Genomic DNA, 15,913 nt, shown 5'->3' with positions numbered 1-15,913 from the left:
GTAATGATGTTTAAAATAAGAATTATAAACTATTGTTTTCTATCGAATACAAAAAAAAGGATATCATAGTAATGTATACTATATACCACCTACTCGTATTATATAGTAATATTGAACGACGAAGAGTAAAAAATAGGTTGAAAATTTTAGTATAGCTGTACTGTGGTTTTGTGTAATAACCTGGGTTATTAATCATTGCATTGTATTATACATTCATAAATAAACACCAATATCAGCTGAAATAATTGAAAAAACAAAAAAAATAAAAAACTAACAATAACGTAATATTATGTGTAAAAAAATGAATATACATTGTATAATGCGGATTTGCCACAATTTTAACGTGATGATACAATAACATCACGTTACTTAGTTATTGTTTTATTTTATCATAATATGGTAATTGGAAAATACTTATACAAATGTCTTGGGACGCAAATACATAATATGTTTGGACACCCAAATACACATCCGGCACCCGAAAACCCAATAAATAGTTCATGGTATTATTAAATTATTGTTGTATTACACGAAAAAAGCTGACCTCGTGTGCACGAAAAATGATTCCAGTAAATCCTGGAAAGAGATGCGCGACGTTTTCGTCGAGACTCCGCCGATCTCCACACACATGATCGCGTTTGTCGTCAGCGGATTTAACTGGGGATGACGAATGGCAGCGTAGCCGGTAGTAGTCCCGTATACGTTTTCTCAGACGCCGACCGCTCGGACCAGTTGCAGTACGTCTCCGGCGAGGCGCCAAAGCTGCTGGCGGCCATGGAGAGGTTCACGGAAGTGCAGTACGACCTACCCAAACTCGATTGTTCGCCGTACCGGATTTCAAGTCGGACGCCATGGCAACTGGGGGTTGAACACATTTCGGTAACTGCTGTCTATCGTATTATATTTATTTGCCTATATATCAAAAAAAAAAACCATAATCACTGAACGACTCACAATCGTCTACCGGTAGACAACGACCGTTTGTCTCACGCCGGTGACATTTCAAATTATTGTTCATTTATATTCGAATTATTAAAAATACATAATTTTTATTGCGGTTTAGGGACTAGCTGTCTCTGTCCTAACCTAACCGATCGATTTATTTTCTTCTGACCAGCGAATTAAAAAAAAAATATTCTATTTTTTCCTTTATAAATACTTATGTAATGGCATACTGAAGTCAAAATCTGAACGATTTATTACTTAATTAGTAAGCGTTACTGTTGAAAAAACGTATTTTTAATAAGTTTGCAATAAGCTAATAACAAACGAAAACCATATGTGGACAACCTAAAAAAGCATCCTTTACCCGCTGTAACAGATAACTCTTTAAAGTACAATGCGCTTATTAGGTTTTCGTTTCAGTGAAAAATATTTGTTATTGGATGAAAATTCCAGCGCCAAAGCCAATGAATCCGGGCTATCGATGGTTCAGCGAGAGGTGGCTCGTCAGTGGTTCGGCAACCTGGTCACGTGTTCCTGGTGGGACTACCTTGGCTGCACGATGCGTTTGCCTGCGTACTTTCCGTACTTTTTCCATAGACTTGGTAATACCACCATTGAATTATTGAATGGTATACTTATACATCTTAAGCTCTGAAAATACGACAATCAGTCAAATTATAACTTTTTTTTTTTATGAACATTAAACAATTTAACAATTTTTGCACATTAATCGAATCAAACAATTTAGGAATTGGTATGGGTATTGGGTTCTTAAAATAAAATTGGGTATTGTAAATATAAAATCAATAATAATTCCCTACAAAAAAAAAAACCTTTTACCTCATTTTAAAAGTATATTATGTTGTGTTTTTTATTTTTTATTTTATCCTGTGATACAATTTACACCAAATATTAAAATTTAAATAAATGAATAATAATAATGATATTTTTATTAATATTATTGAAAGTTCTAAGAAATATTAACATAATATAATAATTAGTACCTATTTGTATTAAATAATAATAGTTAATAGTTCATTTTTTAACATGGTTTGATTGCCTCTAAAATACCTTGACATGGAATATAGTTTACATTTAAAACCATAATTCTTATTTTTGGTATTCATTTTTGATTTCAGTTATTATAAATGATGGTTTTCGACAATATTTTGAAATCTGGTTTAATACGGTTCCTTGTGTCATCATATTTAAGGTACTTTAATGGTATCAAGTATCAAATTAATTCGGCTGTAAGGATTTGATTTGAATGTAAAATCTTTTAGACACGTTCACTATACTATTGAATATCTATGCCATTTTAAATTGACAATACATATGTATCTTAACAAATAACCAATTATTATTTTTTTATATATATAACTGCCCAAGGTTTTTTCATTGATGAACTGTCAAAAATTAAATAATTTAAGTTTATGTTCTGTGGAGGAGAGGTCAAAATTCCCATTTAGTATTATTTTTTTAATCGAAAAACGCAAACAATAAATTACAAGAAAAAACCGAACTTTTTTACGCAAATCCGATATTCTTACTAAAATAATTGTTTGTAACCATGGTTATCTTAAAAATTGTACGTATATTATTAATTATTATTATTATACCATGTAGATTATTTTAAGATATTCCCTATCTTTTTATGATTTTAATAGTTACATAAAAAAAAAAATTTTAATTATTGGTATAGGCTGATAGGCCGCTTTTGCTCAACATCGATTTTTAGATACATTGATGTATTATTTAATTCAAATTTAATACACCCATAATAGTAAACCACTTGCTATTAGATGAACCTATAGGAGAGTGGTATCCATTTTTTTAAAAAACAATTTTTTTAGTTAGTATTAAATAAATTACTACGAGTATTTAACAATTTTTTTTTATACTATGTTGTAATCAACTTGTAGGGAATAGAAAATCTTGTAAATATCATATATTAATAATATGGATTTGTATGCATTATACTATGAACTAGATTTGTTGGCTATATTATGTTATTCTTTCGAAAAATGATAGTGCACGTTTTTATGTATTAAGTACAAATCGCTACTTTTTGGGTCATATTTTAGTGTTTGTTTTTTAGTACTATAAATTCAAATTCCCGAAATCACCATATTGTAATTATATTAGTTATCAAAAGATGAATAATGATAAATTTGGGTGTTATGTCGTTATACTTAGGTTTATCCAGATTGGAGGATGAGCCAGATGTTTGTGGTTGAACGGCATCAGCGGGCTTTGGAGTATGATCAAACGCCCAGGCGTCCGATTACAACGTTTGTGCACACTCCACATGACATTAATGACGCGTTTTACGACCAAACTTACGACAAGGCCGCAGCCTTCTTGCGAATGTTGAAATACACTACCAACGACACTATATTCCAACAGTCGTTGGTCCGATATTTGAAACAGAACAAGTATGTCCATCTATCGTTTACATATATACTATTAATATATGACGGTGTTAGTTGCGTTGGCTGAAACTGATAGAATCTTAGATACCAATTTTTTTCAAGCAAACGACAATAAGATGATGATAATAAAGCACTTTTTCAGTAGGTATGATTTTTGGCACGGTATATATTGAGTGACATTATGAATAATATATAATATAGTATGATGTTTTTAACAATATTACTTTTTTCGTAATAAATTCGTAAAATAATCGAATAGTATACTTAGTCAAAAAAGTACTGTTACGTTCTTATTTTTAGAATTTAGTAATGTTCCTTAAACCGACTAGACGTATTTTCATGGAAATATTTTGATGATCATAGTTTTTTGTTGACGTCAATATAGGTACGTGTCGGCGGATCCCGATGTGTTATTTGCGGCATTCGAGTACACCGTTTCCAAATATCAATTTAATTTTGGACAAAACGTCACAGTCACCGAATTCATGAAACAGTGGACAGAACAGTCCGGATACCCAATGATTAATGTAGTTAAAGTTAACGACGAGTTTATAGTAACTCAAGTATGTATAGCACCATGGAGTCAAACTGTGAAGATTAGTAATACTAAAACCTTTGTAGGAAAAGTGCCTAATGGACACTCCCGATAAGATAACTGATTCAACTAGATGGTACATAGGAATCACTTATACGACAGAGTCGAGTAAAAATTTCGAAAACTTACGTTGGCCACATGGTGTAAGCCGAATGTGGACAAATGTGTTTTGTCGGCCCCAAAAAACTACGGGTGGTTTATATTCAATCTACAGTCCACTGGTAAATTAATTTCCTTAATTTAAAAATATTTTTAAATTGATTTTATTTTATCATATAGTCATTGTATTTTTAGGGTTTTACAGGGTTAATTACGATAATGATAATTGGTCATCATTGATTAGACAATTGAAAGAAACGCCAAATGAAATTCACGTACTCAATCGTGCTCAGCTAATTGACGATTCTTTCTACTTAGCAAGAGCAGATAAATTACATTATTCAGTTCCATTGAGAATATCATCATATTTAAAAATAGAAGATGACGTGTTACCTTGGTATTCTGTAATTAACGGATATTCATATCTAATAGAGCGTATGAGGCGTAATGATACAGAATATACAGATTTAAGGGTGCGTATATAAAAATACTTTGAAATAATTAGTTTATTTACCCATATTATTATAAATATATACAACAAGAAAGAAAAATATTAAACGTAAAATATAGTATTTAGCTTGTGTTAACATAGAAACATTTAATTTTATCATATTTACTAAATAAATAAGTATAACATAATCATTTTACATTTAAATATAAAAACTATATCACCACACTGCTCTCTAATCAGTTTTGTATATACCAATGTATTGATTGTACTCTACTAATAAACTGTATTAAAAACTTTTAGAAAATCAATAATTAATCCCAAAAAGAGAAAGAAAAAGAACTAATTAATTAAGAATGAATGGAATATATTTGATGGTATTCGCTTACAAGATAAAACAAATAATAAACATTTTTATGGCATTTAATACAAAAACAAATCTTATGCCAAGTTATAATTAATTTTAACTTTTGATAATATTTTATTTACTTTATTTTCATTATAGGAATGCGTTAGTAATTTGGCAGGTATCATTTATAAAAAAATCAAAGATCAAGTAGTTGAGAAAAAAAACACAGAACATATAATTCTCACCAGCTGGAATACATTTTCAGTATGGGCATGTCAATTGAGTAATGAGATGTGCATACAATCGGCATTTGATTACTATACAAGATGGCAAAATGGAGAAAAGTAATTACAACAACTTCAATAGTAATATGCGGAAATTGAATCACATAAAATAAATCTATATCAAAGATTTAAAAATTAAGACAATATTCTTATGCTGATTGATAAAATTTAATATTTGATATGCATAAAAAAAATAAAAATAAATACCTACGTATTTGTATAGAATACCCTCAGATATTAGAGACGCTGCATTCTGTGTTGGTGTACATATAACAAATACCACCACCTCGTGGGAACAAATGTTTGATTTGTATAAAACAACAAGATCACCCTCCGAAAAACAGTCAGCACAAACAGCATTAGCATGCACAGAGGACGATACCCTTTTGTCTAGGTAAACAAGGGACTCAAATATTATTTTAGAATAAAACATGTTAAAAAAAAATGTTTTTATTGTACCTCTTATGTTTCTTCCATAGATAAGATAAAAACTAAATTAACTGCCCACAATCTTAATTGCAGATATTTAAATTATATTTTTGAGACTGAAGATGGACCTATTAGAAAACAAGATTATAAAGATGTTTTTAAAGCAGTATCCACCACGGCGAGAGGACTTGATGTCTTAATAGATTTTTTGGTGCAAAATTTAAATGAAATTATAAACAAACTAACTGATGGAGAGAACATTGCAATATTTATTTACTCAATATGTACATCAAAAGCAGCTCTTGATTCCGAAATCAATAAAGTAAGAATAAAAATATTTATGTAAAATATAAAAATTAAAAATATACTAAAATAATACAAATACAACTAAAATATAAAACAATTATAAAAACAAAAATTCTTTTTTAAATATAGTTAAAACAATTAAAAGATGATCCAAAAACACCAGAAAACCTCAGGAAAGCATTCAATAAATGTTACAATCAATAGAAATCGATCTATACTGGTATGATAAATATCATGAAATAGTAAATCAAAACTCAGGTTGTTCCAGTGAATATACGACAACTGATGAACCCAAGCAGTCATCCACACCAAAAAAGAGTCAACTACCCAAATATTCACACAAACTTCAACAGAAATAACAAAAGAAGAAAATACAACATTATCAGAACAAACAGATACAACCACACATATATACACTGAAACAAAACCTAGCGAAACATCCGTATCAGTAACAACAGATTCAACAACACGCAGTTACACAGAAAAGAACCTACAGGAACGACATTATCAGAAGGAACAGAATCAACAACGCAAATTTACACTGAAACGCAACCTAGCAAAACAACCGCATCAGCTCTAACAGATTCAACAACACAAAGTTACACTGAAACTCAACCGGGAGAAACAACATCATCAGGAAGCTCAGTTTCAACAACACATAGTTACACTGAAACTCAACCTGGAGAAAGAACATCATCAGGAAGCTCAGATTCAACAACACAGACATACACTGAAACTCAAACCGGAGAAAAAACATCACCAGGAAGCTCAGTTTCAACAACGCATAGTTACACTGAAACTCAACCGGGAGAAACAACATCATCAGGAAGCTCAGCTTCAACAACAAGTAGTCACACTGAAACAGAAGCTGGTGAAACAACATCGCCAGGAAGCTCAGTTTCAACAACGCATAGTTACACTGAAACTCAAACCGGAGAAACAACATCATCAGGAAGCTCAGATTCAACAACGCACAGTTACACTGAAACTCAACCGAAAGAAACAACATCACCAGGAAGCTCAGTTTCAGAACTACAACATTCAGAAACTCAATTCACAACACAGAGTTACACTGAAACTCAACCGGGAGAAACAACATCATCAGGAAGCTCAGATTCAACAACACAGAGTTATACTGAAACTCAACCTGGTGAAACAACATCACCAGGAAGCTCAGATTCAACAACAAGTAGTCACACTGAAACAGAAGCTGGTGAAACAACCGTATCAGCACTAACAGATTCAACAACACAGAGTACACTGAAACTCAACCGAAAGAAGAAACAACATCACCAGGAAGCTCAGTTTCAACAACACAGAGTTACACTGAAACTCAACCGGGAAGAAACAACATCATCAGGAAGCTCAGATTCAACAACACAGAGTTATACTGAAACTCAACCTGGTGAAAGAACATCACCAGGAAGCTCAGATTCAACAACAAGTAGTCACACTGAAACAGAAACTGGTGAAACAACCGTATCAGCACTAACAGATTCAACAACACAGAGTTACACTGAAACTCAACCGGAAGAAACAACATCACCAGGAAGCTCAGTTTCAACAACACAGAGTTACACTGAAACTCAACCGGAAGAAACAACATCATCAGGAAGCTCAGATTCAACAACAAGTAGTCACACTGAACTCAAACTGAAGAAACAACATTATTCGAAAGATCAGAATCAACAACACAGAGATATACAGAAACTCAACCGGGAGAAACAACATCACCAGGAAGCTCAGATTCAACAACACAGAGTTACACTGAACTCAACCTGGAGAAAGAACATCATCAGGAAGCTCAGATTCAACAACACAGACATACACTGAAACTCAAACCGGAGAAAAAGCATCGCCAGGAAGCTCAGATTCAACAACAAGTAGTCACACTGAAACAGAAGCTGGTGAAACAACATCGCCAGGAAGCTCAGTTTCAACAACGCATAGTTACACTGAAACTCAAACCGGAGAAACAACATCATCAGGAAGCTCAGATTCAACAACGCACAGTTACACTGAAACTCAACCGGAAGAAACAACATCATCCGGAAGCTCAGATTCAACAACACAGAGTTACACTGAAACTCAACCTGGAGAAACGACAGCATTAGGAAGCTCAGATTCAACAACAAGTAGTCACACTGAAACAGAAGCTGGTGAAATAACCGTATCAGCACTAACAGATTCAACAACACAGAGTTACACTGAAACTCAACCGGAAGAAACAACATCACCAGGAAGCTCAGTTTCAACAACACAGAGATACACTGAAACTCAACCGGGAGAAACAACATCATCAGGAAGCTCAGATTCAACAACACAGAGTTATACTGAAACTCAACCTGGTGAAACAACATCACCAGGAAGCTCAGATTCAACAACGCACAGTTACACTGAAACTCAACCGGAAGAAACAACATCATCCGGAAGCTCAGATTCAACAACAAGAAGTCACACTGAAACAGAAGCTGGTGAAACAACATCATCAGGAAGCTCAGATTCAACAACGCACAGTTACACTCAAACTCAACCGGAAGAAACAACATCATCCGGAAGCTCAGATTCAACAACACAGAGTTACACTGAAACTCAACCGGGAGAAACAACATCACCAGGAAGCTCAGATTCAACAACACAGAGTTACACTGAAACTCAACCGGAAGAAACAACATCACCAGGAAGCTCAGATTCAACAACACAGAGTTACACTGAAACTCAACCTGGAGAAAGAACATCATCAGGAAGCTCAGATTCAACAACACAGACATACACTGAAACTCAAACCGGAGAAACAACATCACCAGGAAGCTCAGTTTCAACAACACAGAGTTACACTGAAACTCAACCGGAAGAAACAACATCATCAGGAAGCTCAGATTCAACAACAAGTAGTCACACTGAAACTCAAACTGAAGAAACAACATTATTCGAAAGAACAGAATCAACAACACAGAGATATACAGAAACTCAACCGGGAGAAACAACATCACCAGGAAGCTCAGATTCAACAACACAGAGTTACACTGAAACTCAACCTGGAGAAAGAACATCATCAGGAAGCTCAGATTCAACAACACAGACATACACTGAAACTCAAACCGGAGAAAAAACATCACCAGGAAGCTCAGTTTCAACAACGCATAGTTACACTGAAACTCAACCGGGAGAAACAACATCATCAGGAAGCTCAGCTTCAACAACACAGACATACACTGAAACTCAACCTGGAGAAAGAACATCGCCAGGAAGCTCAGATTCAACAACAAGTAGTCACACTGAAACAGAAGCTGGTGAAACAACATCGCCAGGAAGCTCAGTTTCAACAACGCATAGTTACACTGAAACTCAAACCGGAGAAACAACATCATCAGGAAGCTCAGATTCAACAACGCACAGTTACACTGAAACTCAACCGGAAGAAACAACATCATCCGGAAGCTCAGATTCAACAACACAGAGATATACTGAAACTCAACCTGGAGAAACGACAGCATTAGGAAGCTCAGATTCAACAACAAGTAGTCACACTGAAACAGAAGCTGGTGAAATAACCGTATCAGCACTAACAGATTCAACAACACAGAGTTACACTGAAACTCAACCGGAAGAAACAACATCACCAGGAAGCTCAGTTTCAACAACACAGAGATACACTGAAACTCAACCGGGAGAAACAACATCATCAGGAAGCTCAGATTCAACAACACAGAGTTATACTGAAACTCAACCTGGTGAAACAACATCACCAGGAAGCTCAGATTCAACAACAAGTAGTCACACTGAAACAGAAGCTGGTGAAACAACCGTATCAGCACTAACAGATTCAACAACACAGAGTTACACTGAAACTCAACCGGAAGAAACAACATCACCAGGAAGCTCAGTTTCAACAACACAGAGTTACACTGAAACTCAACCGGGAGAAACAACATCATCAGGAAGCTCAGATTCAACAACACAGAGTTATACTGAAACTCAACCTGGTGAAACAACATCACCAGGAAGCTCAGATTCAACAACGCACAGTTACACTGAAACTCAACCGGAAGAAACAACATCATCCGGAAGCTCAGATTCAACAACAAGAAGTCACACTGAAACAGAAGCTGGTGAAACAACATCATCAGGAAGCTCAGATTCAACAACGCACAGTTACACTGAAACTCAACCGGAAGAAACAACATCATCCGGAAGCTCAGATTCAACAACACAGAGTTACACTGAAACTCAACCGGGAGAAACAACATCACCAGGAAGCTCAGATTCAACAACACAGAGTTACACTGAAACTCAACCGGAAGAAACAACATCACCAGGAAGCTCAGATTCAACAACACAGAGTTACACTGAAACTCAACCTGGAGAAAGAACATCATCAGGAAGCTCAGATTCAACAACACAGACATACACTGAAACTCAAACCGGAGAAACAACATCACCAGGAAGCTCAGTTTCAACAACACAGAGTTACACTGAAACTCAACCGGAAGAAACAACATCATCAGGAAGCTCAGATTCAACAACAAGTAGTCACACTGAAACTCAAACTGAAGAAACAACATTATTCGAAAGAACAGAATCAACAACACAGAGATATACAGAAACTCAACCGGGAGAAACAACATCACCAGGAAGCTCAGATTCAACAACACAGAGTTACACTGAAACTCAACCTGGAGAAAGAACATCATCAGGAAGCTCAGATTCAACAACACAGACATACACTGAAACTCAAACCGGAGAAAAAACATCACCAGGAAGCTCAGTTTCAACAACGCATAGTTACACTGAAACTCAACCGGGAGAAACAACATCATCAGGAAGCTCAGCTTCAACAACACAGACATACACTGAAACTCAACCTGGAGAAAGAACATCGCCAGGAAGCTCAGATTCAACAACAAGTAGTCACACTGAAACAGAAGCTGGTGAAACAACATCGCCAGGAAGCTCAGTTTCAACAACGCATAGTTACACTGAAACTCAAACCGGAGAAACAACATCATCAGGAAGCTCAGATTCAACAACGCACAGTTACACTGAAACTCAACCGGAAGAAACAACATCATCCGGAAGCTCAGATTCAACAACACAGAGTTACACTGAAACTCAACCGGGAGAAACAACATCATCAGGAAGCTCAGATTCAACAACACAGAGTTATACTGAAACTCAACCTGGTGAAACAACATCACCAGGAAGCTCAGATTCAACAACAAGTAGTTACACTGAAACAGAAGCTGGTGAAACAACCGTATCAGCACTAACAGATTCAACAACACAGAGTTACACTGAAACTCAACCGGAAGAAACAACATCACCAGGAAGCTCAGTTTCAACAACACAGAGTTACACTGAAACTCAACCGGGAGAAACAACATCATCAGGAAGCTCAGATTCAACAACACAGAGTTATACTGAAACTCAACCTGGTGAAACAACATCACCAGGAAGCTCAGATTCAACAACGCACAGTTACACTGAAACTCAACCGGAAGAAACAACATCATCCGGAAGCTCAGATTCAACAACAAGTAGTCACACTGAAACAGAAGCTGGTGAAACAACATCATCAGGAAGCTCAGATTCAACAACACAGACATACACTGAAACTCAAACCGGAGAGAAACAACATCACCAGGAAGCTCAGTTTCAACAACGCATAGTTACACTGAAACTCAACCGGGAGAAACAACATCATCAGGAAGCTCAGCTTCAACAACACAGACATACACTGAAACTCAACCTGGAGAAAGAACATCGCCAGGAAGCTCAGATTCAACAACAAGTAGTCACACTGAAACAGAAGCTGGTGAAACAACATCGCCAGGAAGCTCAGTTTCAACAACGCATAGTTACACTGAAACTCAAACCGGAGAAACAACATCATCAGGAAGCTCAGATTCAACAACGCACAGTTACACTGAAACTCAACCGGAAGAAACAACATCATCCGGAAGCTCAGATTCAACAACACAGAGTTACACTGAAACTCAACCTGGAGAAACGACAGCATTAGGAAGCTCAGATTCAACAACAAGTAGTCACACTGAAACAGAAGCTGGTGAAATAACCGTATCAGCACTAACAGATTCAACAACACAGAGTTACACTGAAACTCAACCGGAAGAAACAACATCATCAGGAAGCTCAGATTCAACAACACAGAGTTATACTGAAACTCATCCTGGTGAAACAACATCACCAGGAAGCTCAGTTTCAACAACACAGAGATACACTGAAACTCAACCGGGAGAAACAACATCATCAGGAAGCTCAGATTCAACAACACAGAGTTATACTGAAACTCAACCTGGTGAAACAACATCACCAGGAAGCTCAGATTCAACAACAAGTAGTCACACTGAAACAGAAGCTGGTGAAACAACCGTATCAGCACTAACAGATTCAACAACACAGAGTTACACTGAAACTCAACCGGAAGAAACAACATCACCAGGAAGCTCAGTTTCAACAACACAGAGTTACACTGAAACTCAACCGGGAGAAACAACATCATCAGGAAGCTCAGATTCAACAACACAGAGTTATACTGAAACTCAACCTGGTGAAACAACATCACCAGGAAGCTCAGTTTCAACAACACAGAGTTACACTGAAACTCAACCGGGAGAAACAACATCATCAGGAAGCTCAGCTTCAACAACACAGACATACACTGAAACTCAACCTGGAGAAAGAACATCGCCAGGAAGCTCAGATTCAACAACAAGTAGTCACACTGAAACAGAAGCTGGTGAAACAACATCGCCAGGAAGCTCAGTTTCAACAACGCATAGTTACACTGAAACTCAAACCGGAGAAACAACATCATCAGGAAGCTCAGATTCAACAACGCACAGTTACACTGAAACTCAACCGGAAGAAACAACATCATCCGGAAGCTCAGATTCAACAACACAGAGTTACACTGAAACTCAACCTGGAGAAACGACAGCATTAGGAAGCTCAGATTCAACAACAAGTAGTCACACTGAAACAGAAGCTGGTGAAACAACATCATCAGGAAGCTCAGATTCAACAACGCACAGTTACACTGAAACTCAACCGGAAGAAACAACATCATCCGGAAGCTCAGATTCAACAACAAGTAGTCACACTGAAACAGAAGCTGGTGAAACAACATCGCCAGGAAGCTCAGTTTCAACAACGCATAGTTACACTGAAACTCAAACCGGAGAAACAACATCATCAGGAAGCTCAGATTCAACAACGCACAGTTACACTGAAACTCAACCGGAAGAAACAACATCACCAGGAAGCTCAGTTTCAACAACACAGAGTTACACTGAAACTCAACCGGGAGAAACAACATCATCAGGAAGCTCAGATTCAACAACACAGAGTTATACTGAAACTCAACCTGGTGAAACAACATCACCAGGAAGCTCAGATTCAACAACAAGTAGTCACACTGAAACAGAAGCTGGTGAAACAACCGTATCAGCACTTACAGATTCAACAACACAGAGTTACACTGAAACTCAACCGGAAGAAACAACATCATCAGGAAGCTCAGATTCAACAACAAGTAGTCACACTGAAACTCAAACTGAAGAAACAACATTATTCGAAAGAACAGAATCAACAACACAGAGATATACAGAAACTCAACCGGGAGAAACAACATCACCAGGAAGCTCAGATTCAACAACACAGAGTTACACTGAAACTCAACCAGGAGAAAGAACATCATCAGGAAGCTCAGATTCAACAACACAGACATACACTGAAACTCAAACCGGAGAAAAAACATCACCAGGAAGCTCAGTTTCAACAACGCATAGTTACACTGAAACTCAACCGGGAGAAACAACATCATCAGGAAGCTCAGCGTCAACAACACAGACATACACTGAAACTCAACCTGGAGAAAGAACATCGCCAGGAAGCTCAGATTCAACAACAAGTAGTCACACTGAAACAGAAGCTGGTGAAACAACATCGCCAGGAAGCTCAGTTTCAACAACGCATAGTTACACTGAAACTCAAACCGGAGAAACAACATCATCAGGAAGCTCAAATTCAACAACGCACAGTTACACTGAAACTCAACCGGAAGAAACAACATCATCCGGAAGCTCAGATTCAACAACACAGAGTTACACTGAAACTCAACCTGGAGAAACGACAGCATCAGGAAGCTCAGATTCAACAACAAGTAGTCACACTGAAACAGAAGCTGGTGAAACAACCGTATCAGCACTAACAGATTCAACAACACAGAGTTACACTGAAACTCAACCGGAAGAAACAACATCACCAGGAAGCTCAGTTTCAACAACACAGAGTTACACTGAAACTCAACCGGGAGAAACAACATCATCAGGAAGCTCAGATTCAACAACACAGAGTTATACTGAAACTCAACCTGGTGAAACAACATCACCAGGAAGCTCAGATTCAACAACAAGTAGTCACACTGAAACAGAAGCTGGTGAAACAACCGTATCAGCACTAACAGATTCAACAACACAGAGTTACACTGAAACTCAACCGGAAGAAACAACATCACCAGGAAGCTCAGTTTCAACAACACAGAGTTACACTGAAACTCAACCGGGAGAAACAACATCATCAGGAAGCTCAGATTCAACAACTCAGAGTTATACTGAAACTCAACCTGGTGAAACAACATCATCAGGAAGCTCAGATTCAACAACAAGTAGTCACACTGAAACAGAAGTTGGTGAAACAACTGTATCTAAATATCCTGCAACATCTATTGATCCATCTACAGTTTCCTCTACACAGGAAACAACACTATTGGAAGGAACTGATTCAACCACAATAAGTTACACTGAATCTGAAAAAACTGAACCACCGATAGATACAACATCACTAGAACCCACATATTCTACAACACATAGTTTTACTAATACATCTTCAGTTGGAACAACGGCATCTGAATACTCTGAAACAACTGTTGAAAAATCAACAGCATCCTCTCCTTTAGATACAACTTTATCCAAATGGACTGATTCAACAACACATGTGTACACAGAGTTATCGTCTGCAGAATCTACTGTGTCAGATTACCCATATTCTACTACAGACCATTCAACAGCCAATTATACTACTCCAGCCCCATTCGATAAACCTCCTCGTTTTATGTTAAGTTTTTTCTTTTTTCTATTCATTTTTTTTATTGTTGTGTTCATAGTGATTATATTTTTCTGGCGTAGGTCTTATAACAACGTATCGATTAAGTCCACTTACATTTCATCGTATCATATCTAGTAGTAATAAATAAGCGTTCCGGTTTATTTTCTATTGATATCTTATTTATGTTTACTTTCTACGCGTTAATAATCAATTATTTATATTTGGTTTTTTTTTTTATTAATACATTTTTTAAATTCTTTTAAAAGACATTTAGATTTCGTTTAATTTTTATTACATAATATTTTATTTTTTATTTTATTATAATATACTTTTTAGTTATTAAGATGATTTAATTTTCTATTATTTATTAATGTTTTGTATAATATGTTTGTATGTTGTTTATTATAAGATTTTTAGTTGATACTATTTTCTTTCACGTATTATTTCATTGATATCATTTTACGTTAATTTAATTCAAATTATTTTATTTTTAATCCCTTTGTCGTTTTCATTAAGTTATACTTATTTATGAATAATTTAAAAATATTTTCTGTCAATTAATTTAGATATTACCTATTAAGTTTCTATTAATGTTTTATTTGTAATATTTTAATTGGATTTCCTAAGTTAATTCTTCATATAGTATTTTTGCATATTTATTTTATAAGAAATATTTTTAATTCAATAATATAAAAATTATTATTGTATTATAATATATTAATAAACTAGGCCTGCGAGTGAATATTAATCTTAAGATCTGATCTAACATAGTCACTCCGTGCTGATCTGACCTTCAGAGCTATCATCTCTAATCTGAATTTGTCACACTACCGTAGTTTGGTAGACACTATAAATTATTTATATAACTGTTTTCGTTTTATTTTAGTTAGAGATTAA

General features: G+C 35.9%; 2 protein-coding genes across 2 annotated transcripts; both read left to right on the top strand.

Moving 5' to 3' along the window:
• The first annotated feature begins 2,089 nt into the window (after window positions 1-2,089).
• LOC113558315 (aminopeptidase N-like) lies at window positions 2,090-6,091 on the top strand. The gene is given in 10 exon segments (XM_026963781.1): window positions 2,090-2,158; window positions 3,142-3,380; window positions 3,763-3,940; window positions 3,999-4,098; window positions 4,101-4,193; window positions 4,267-4,544; window positions 5,025-5,212; window positions 5,376-5,546; window positions 5,675-5,903; window positions 6,017-6,091. Coding segments are annotated over 9 exon segments (1,533 nt in total). The 5' UTR covers window positions 2,090-2,158; window positions 3,142-3,159.
• A 30-nt stretch (window positions 6,092-6,121) lies between these two features.
• On the top strand, window positions 6,122-15,913 carry LOC113558314 (mucin-12-like). The gene is made up of 6 exons (XM_026963780.1): window positions 6,122-6,129; window positions 6,337-7,520; window positions 7,672-8,051; window positions 8,178-11,807; window positions 11,870-15,029; window positions 15,903-15,913. Exons 1-6 carry the CDS (start codon window positions 6,122-6,124, stop codon window positions 15,911-15,913), a joined length of 8,373 nt encoding a protein of 2,790 aa, XP_026819581.1.

The sequence above is a fragment of the Rhopalosiphum maidis genome, chromosome 4 (assembly GCF_003676215.2).
Source record: "Rhopalosiphum maidis isolate BTI-1 chromosome 4, ASM367621v3, whole genome shotgun sequence".
NCBI lineage: Eukaryota > Metazoa > Arthropoda > Insecta > Hemiptera > Aphididae > Rhopalosiphum > Rhopalosiphum maidis.
The sequence above is the reverse complement of the archived record's forward strand: the minus strand, read 5'-3'. Positions and strand labels throughout refer to the sequence as shown.

Bases quoted from the DNA above. Each gene is read 5' to 3' on its own strand.
- LOC113558314 (XM_026963780.1), top strand. The intron at 8,052-8,177 runs ATAACCGTATCA...CAACCGGGAGAA, and splicing joins CTGAAACAGAAGCTGGTGAA to ACAACATCATCAGGAAGCTC. The intron at 11,808-11,869 runs GTTACACTGAAA...TCAACAACACAG, and splicing joins CTCAGATTCAACAACGCACA to AGTTACACTGAAACTCAACC.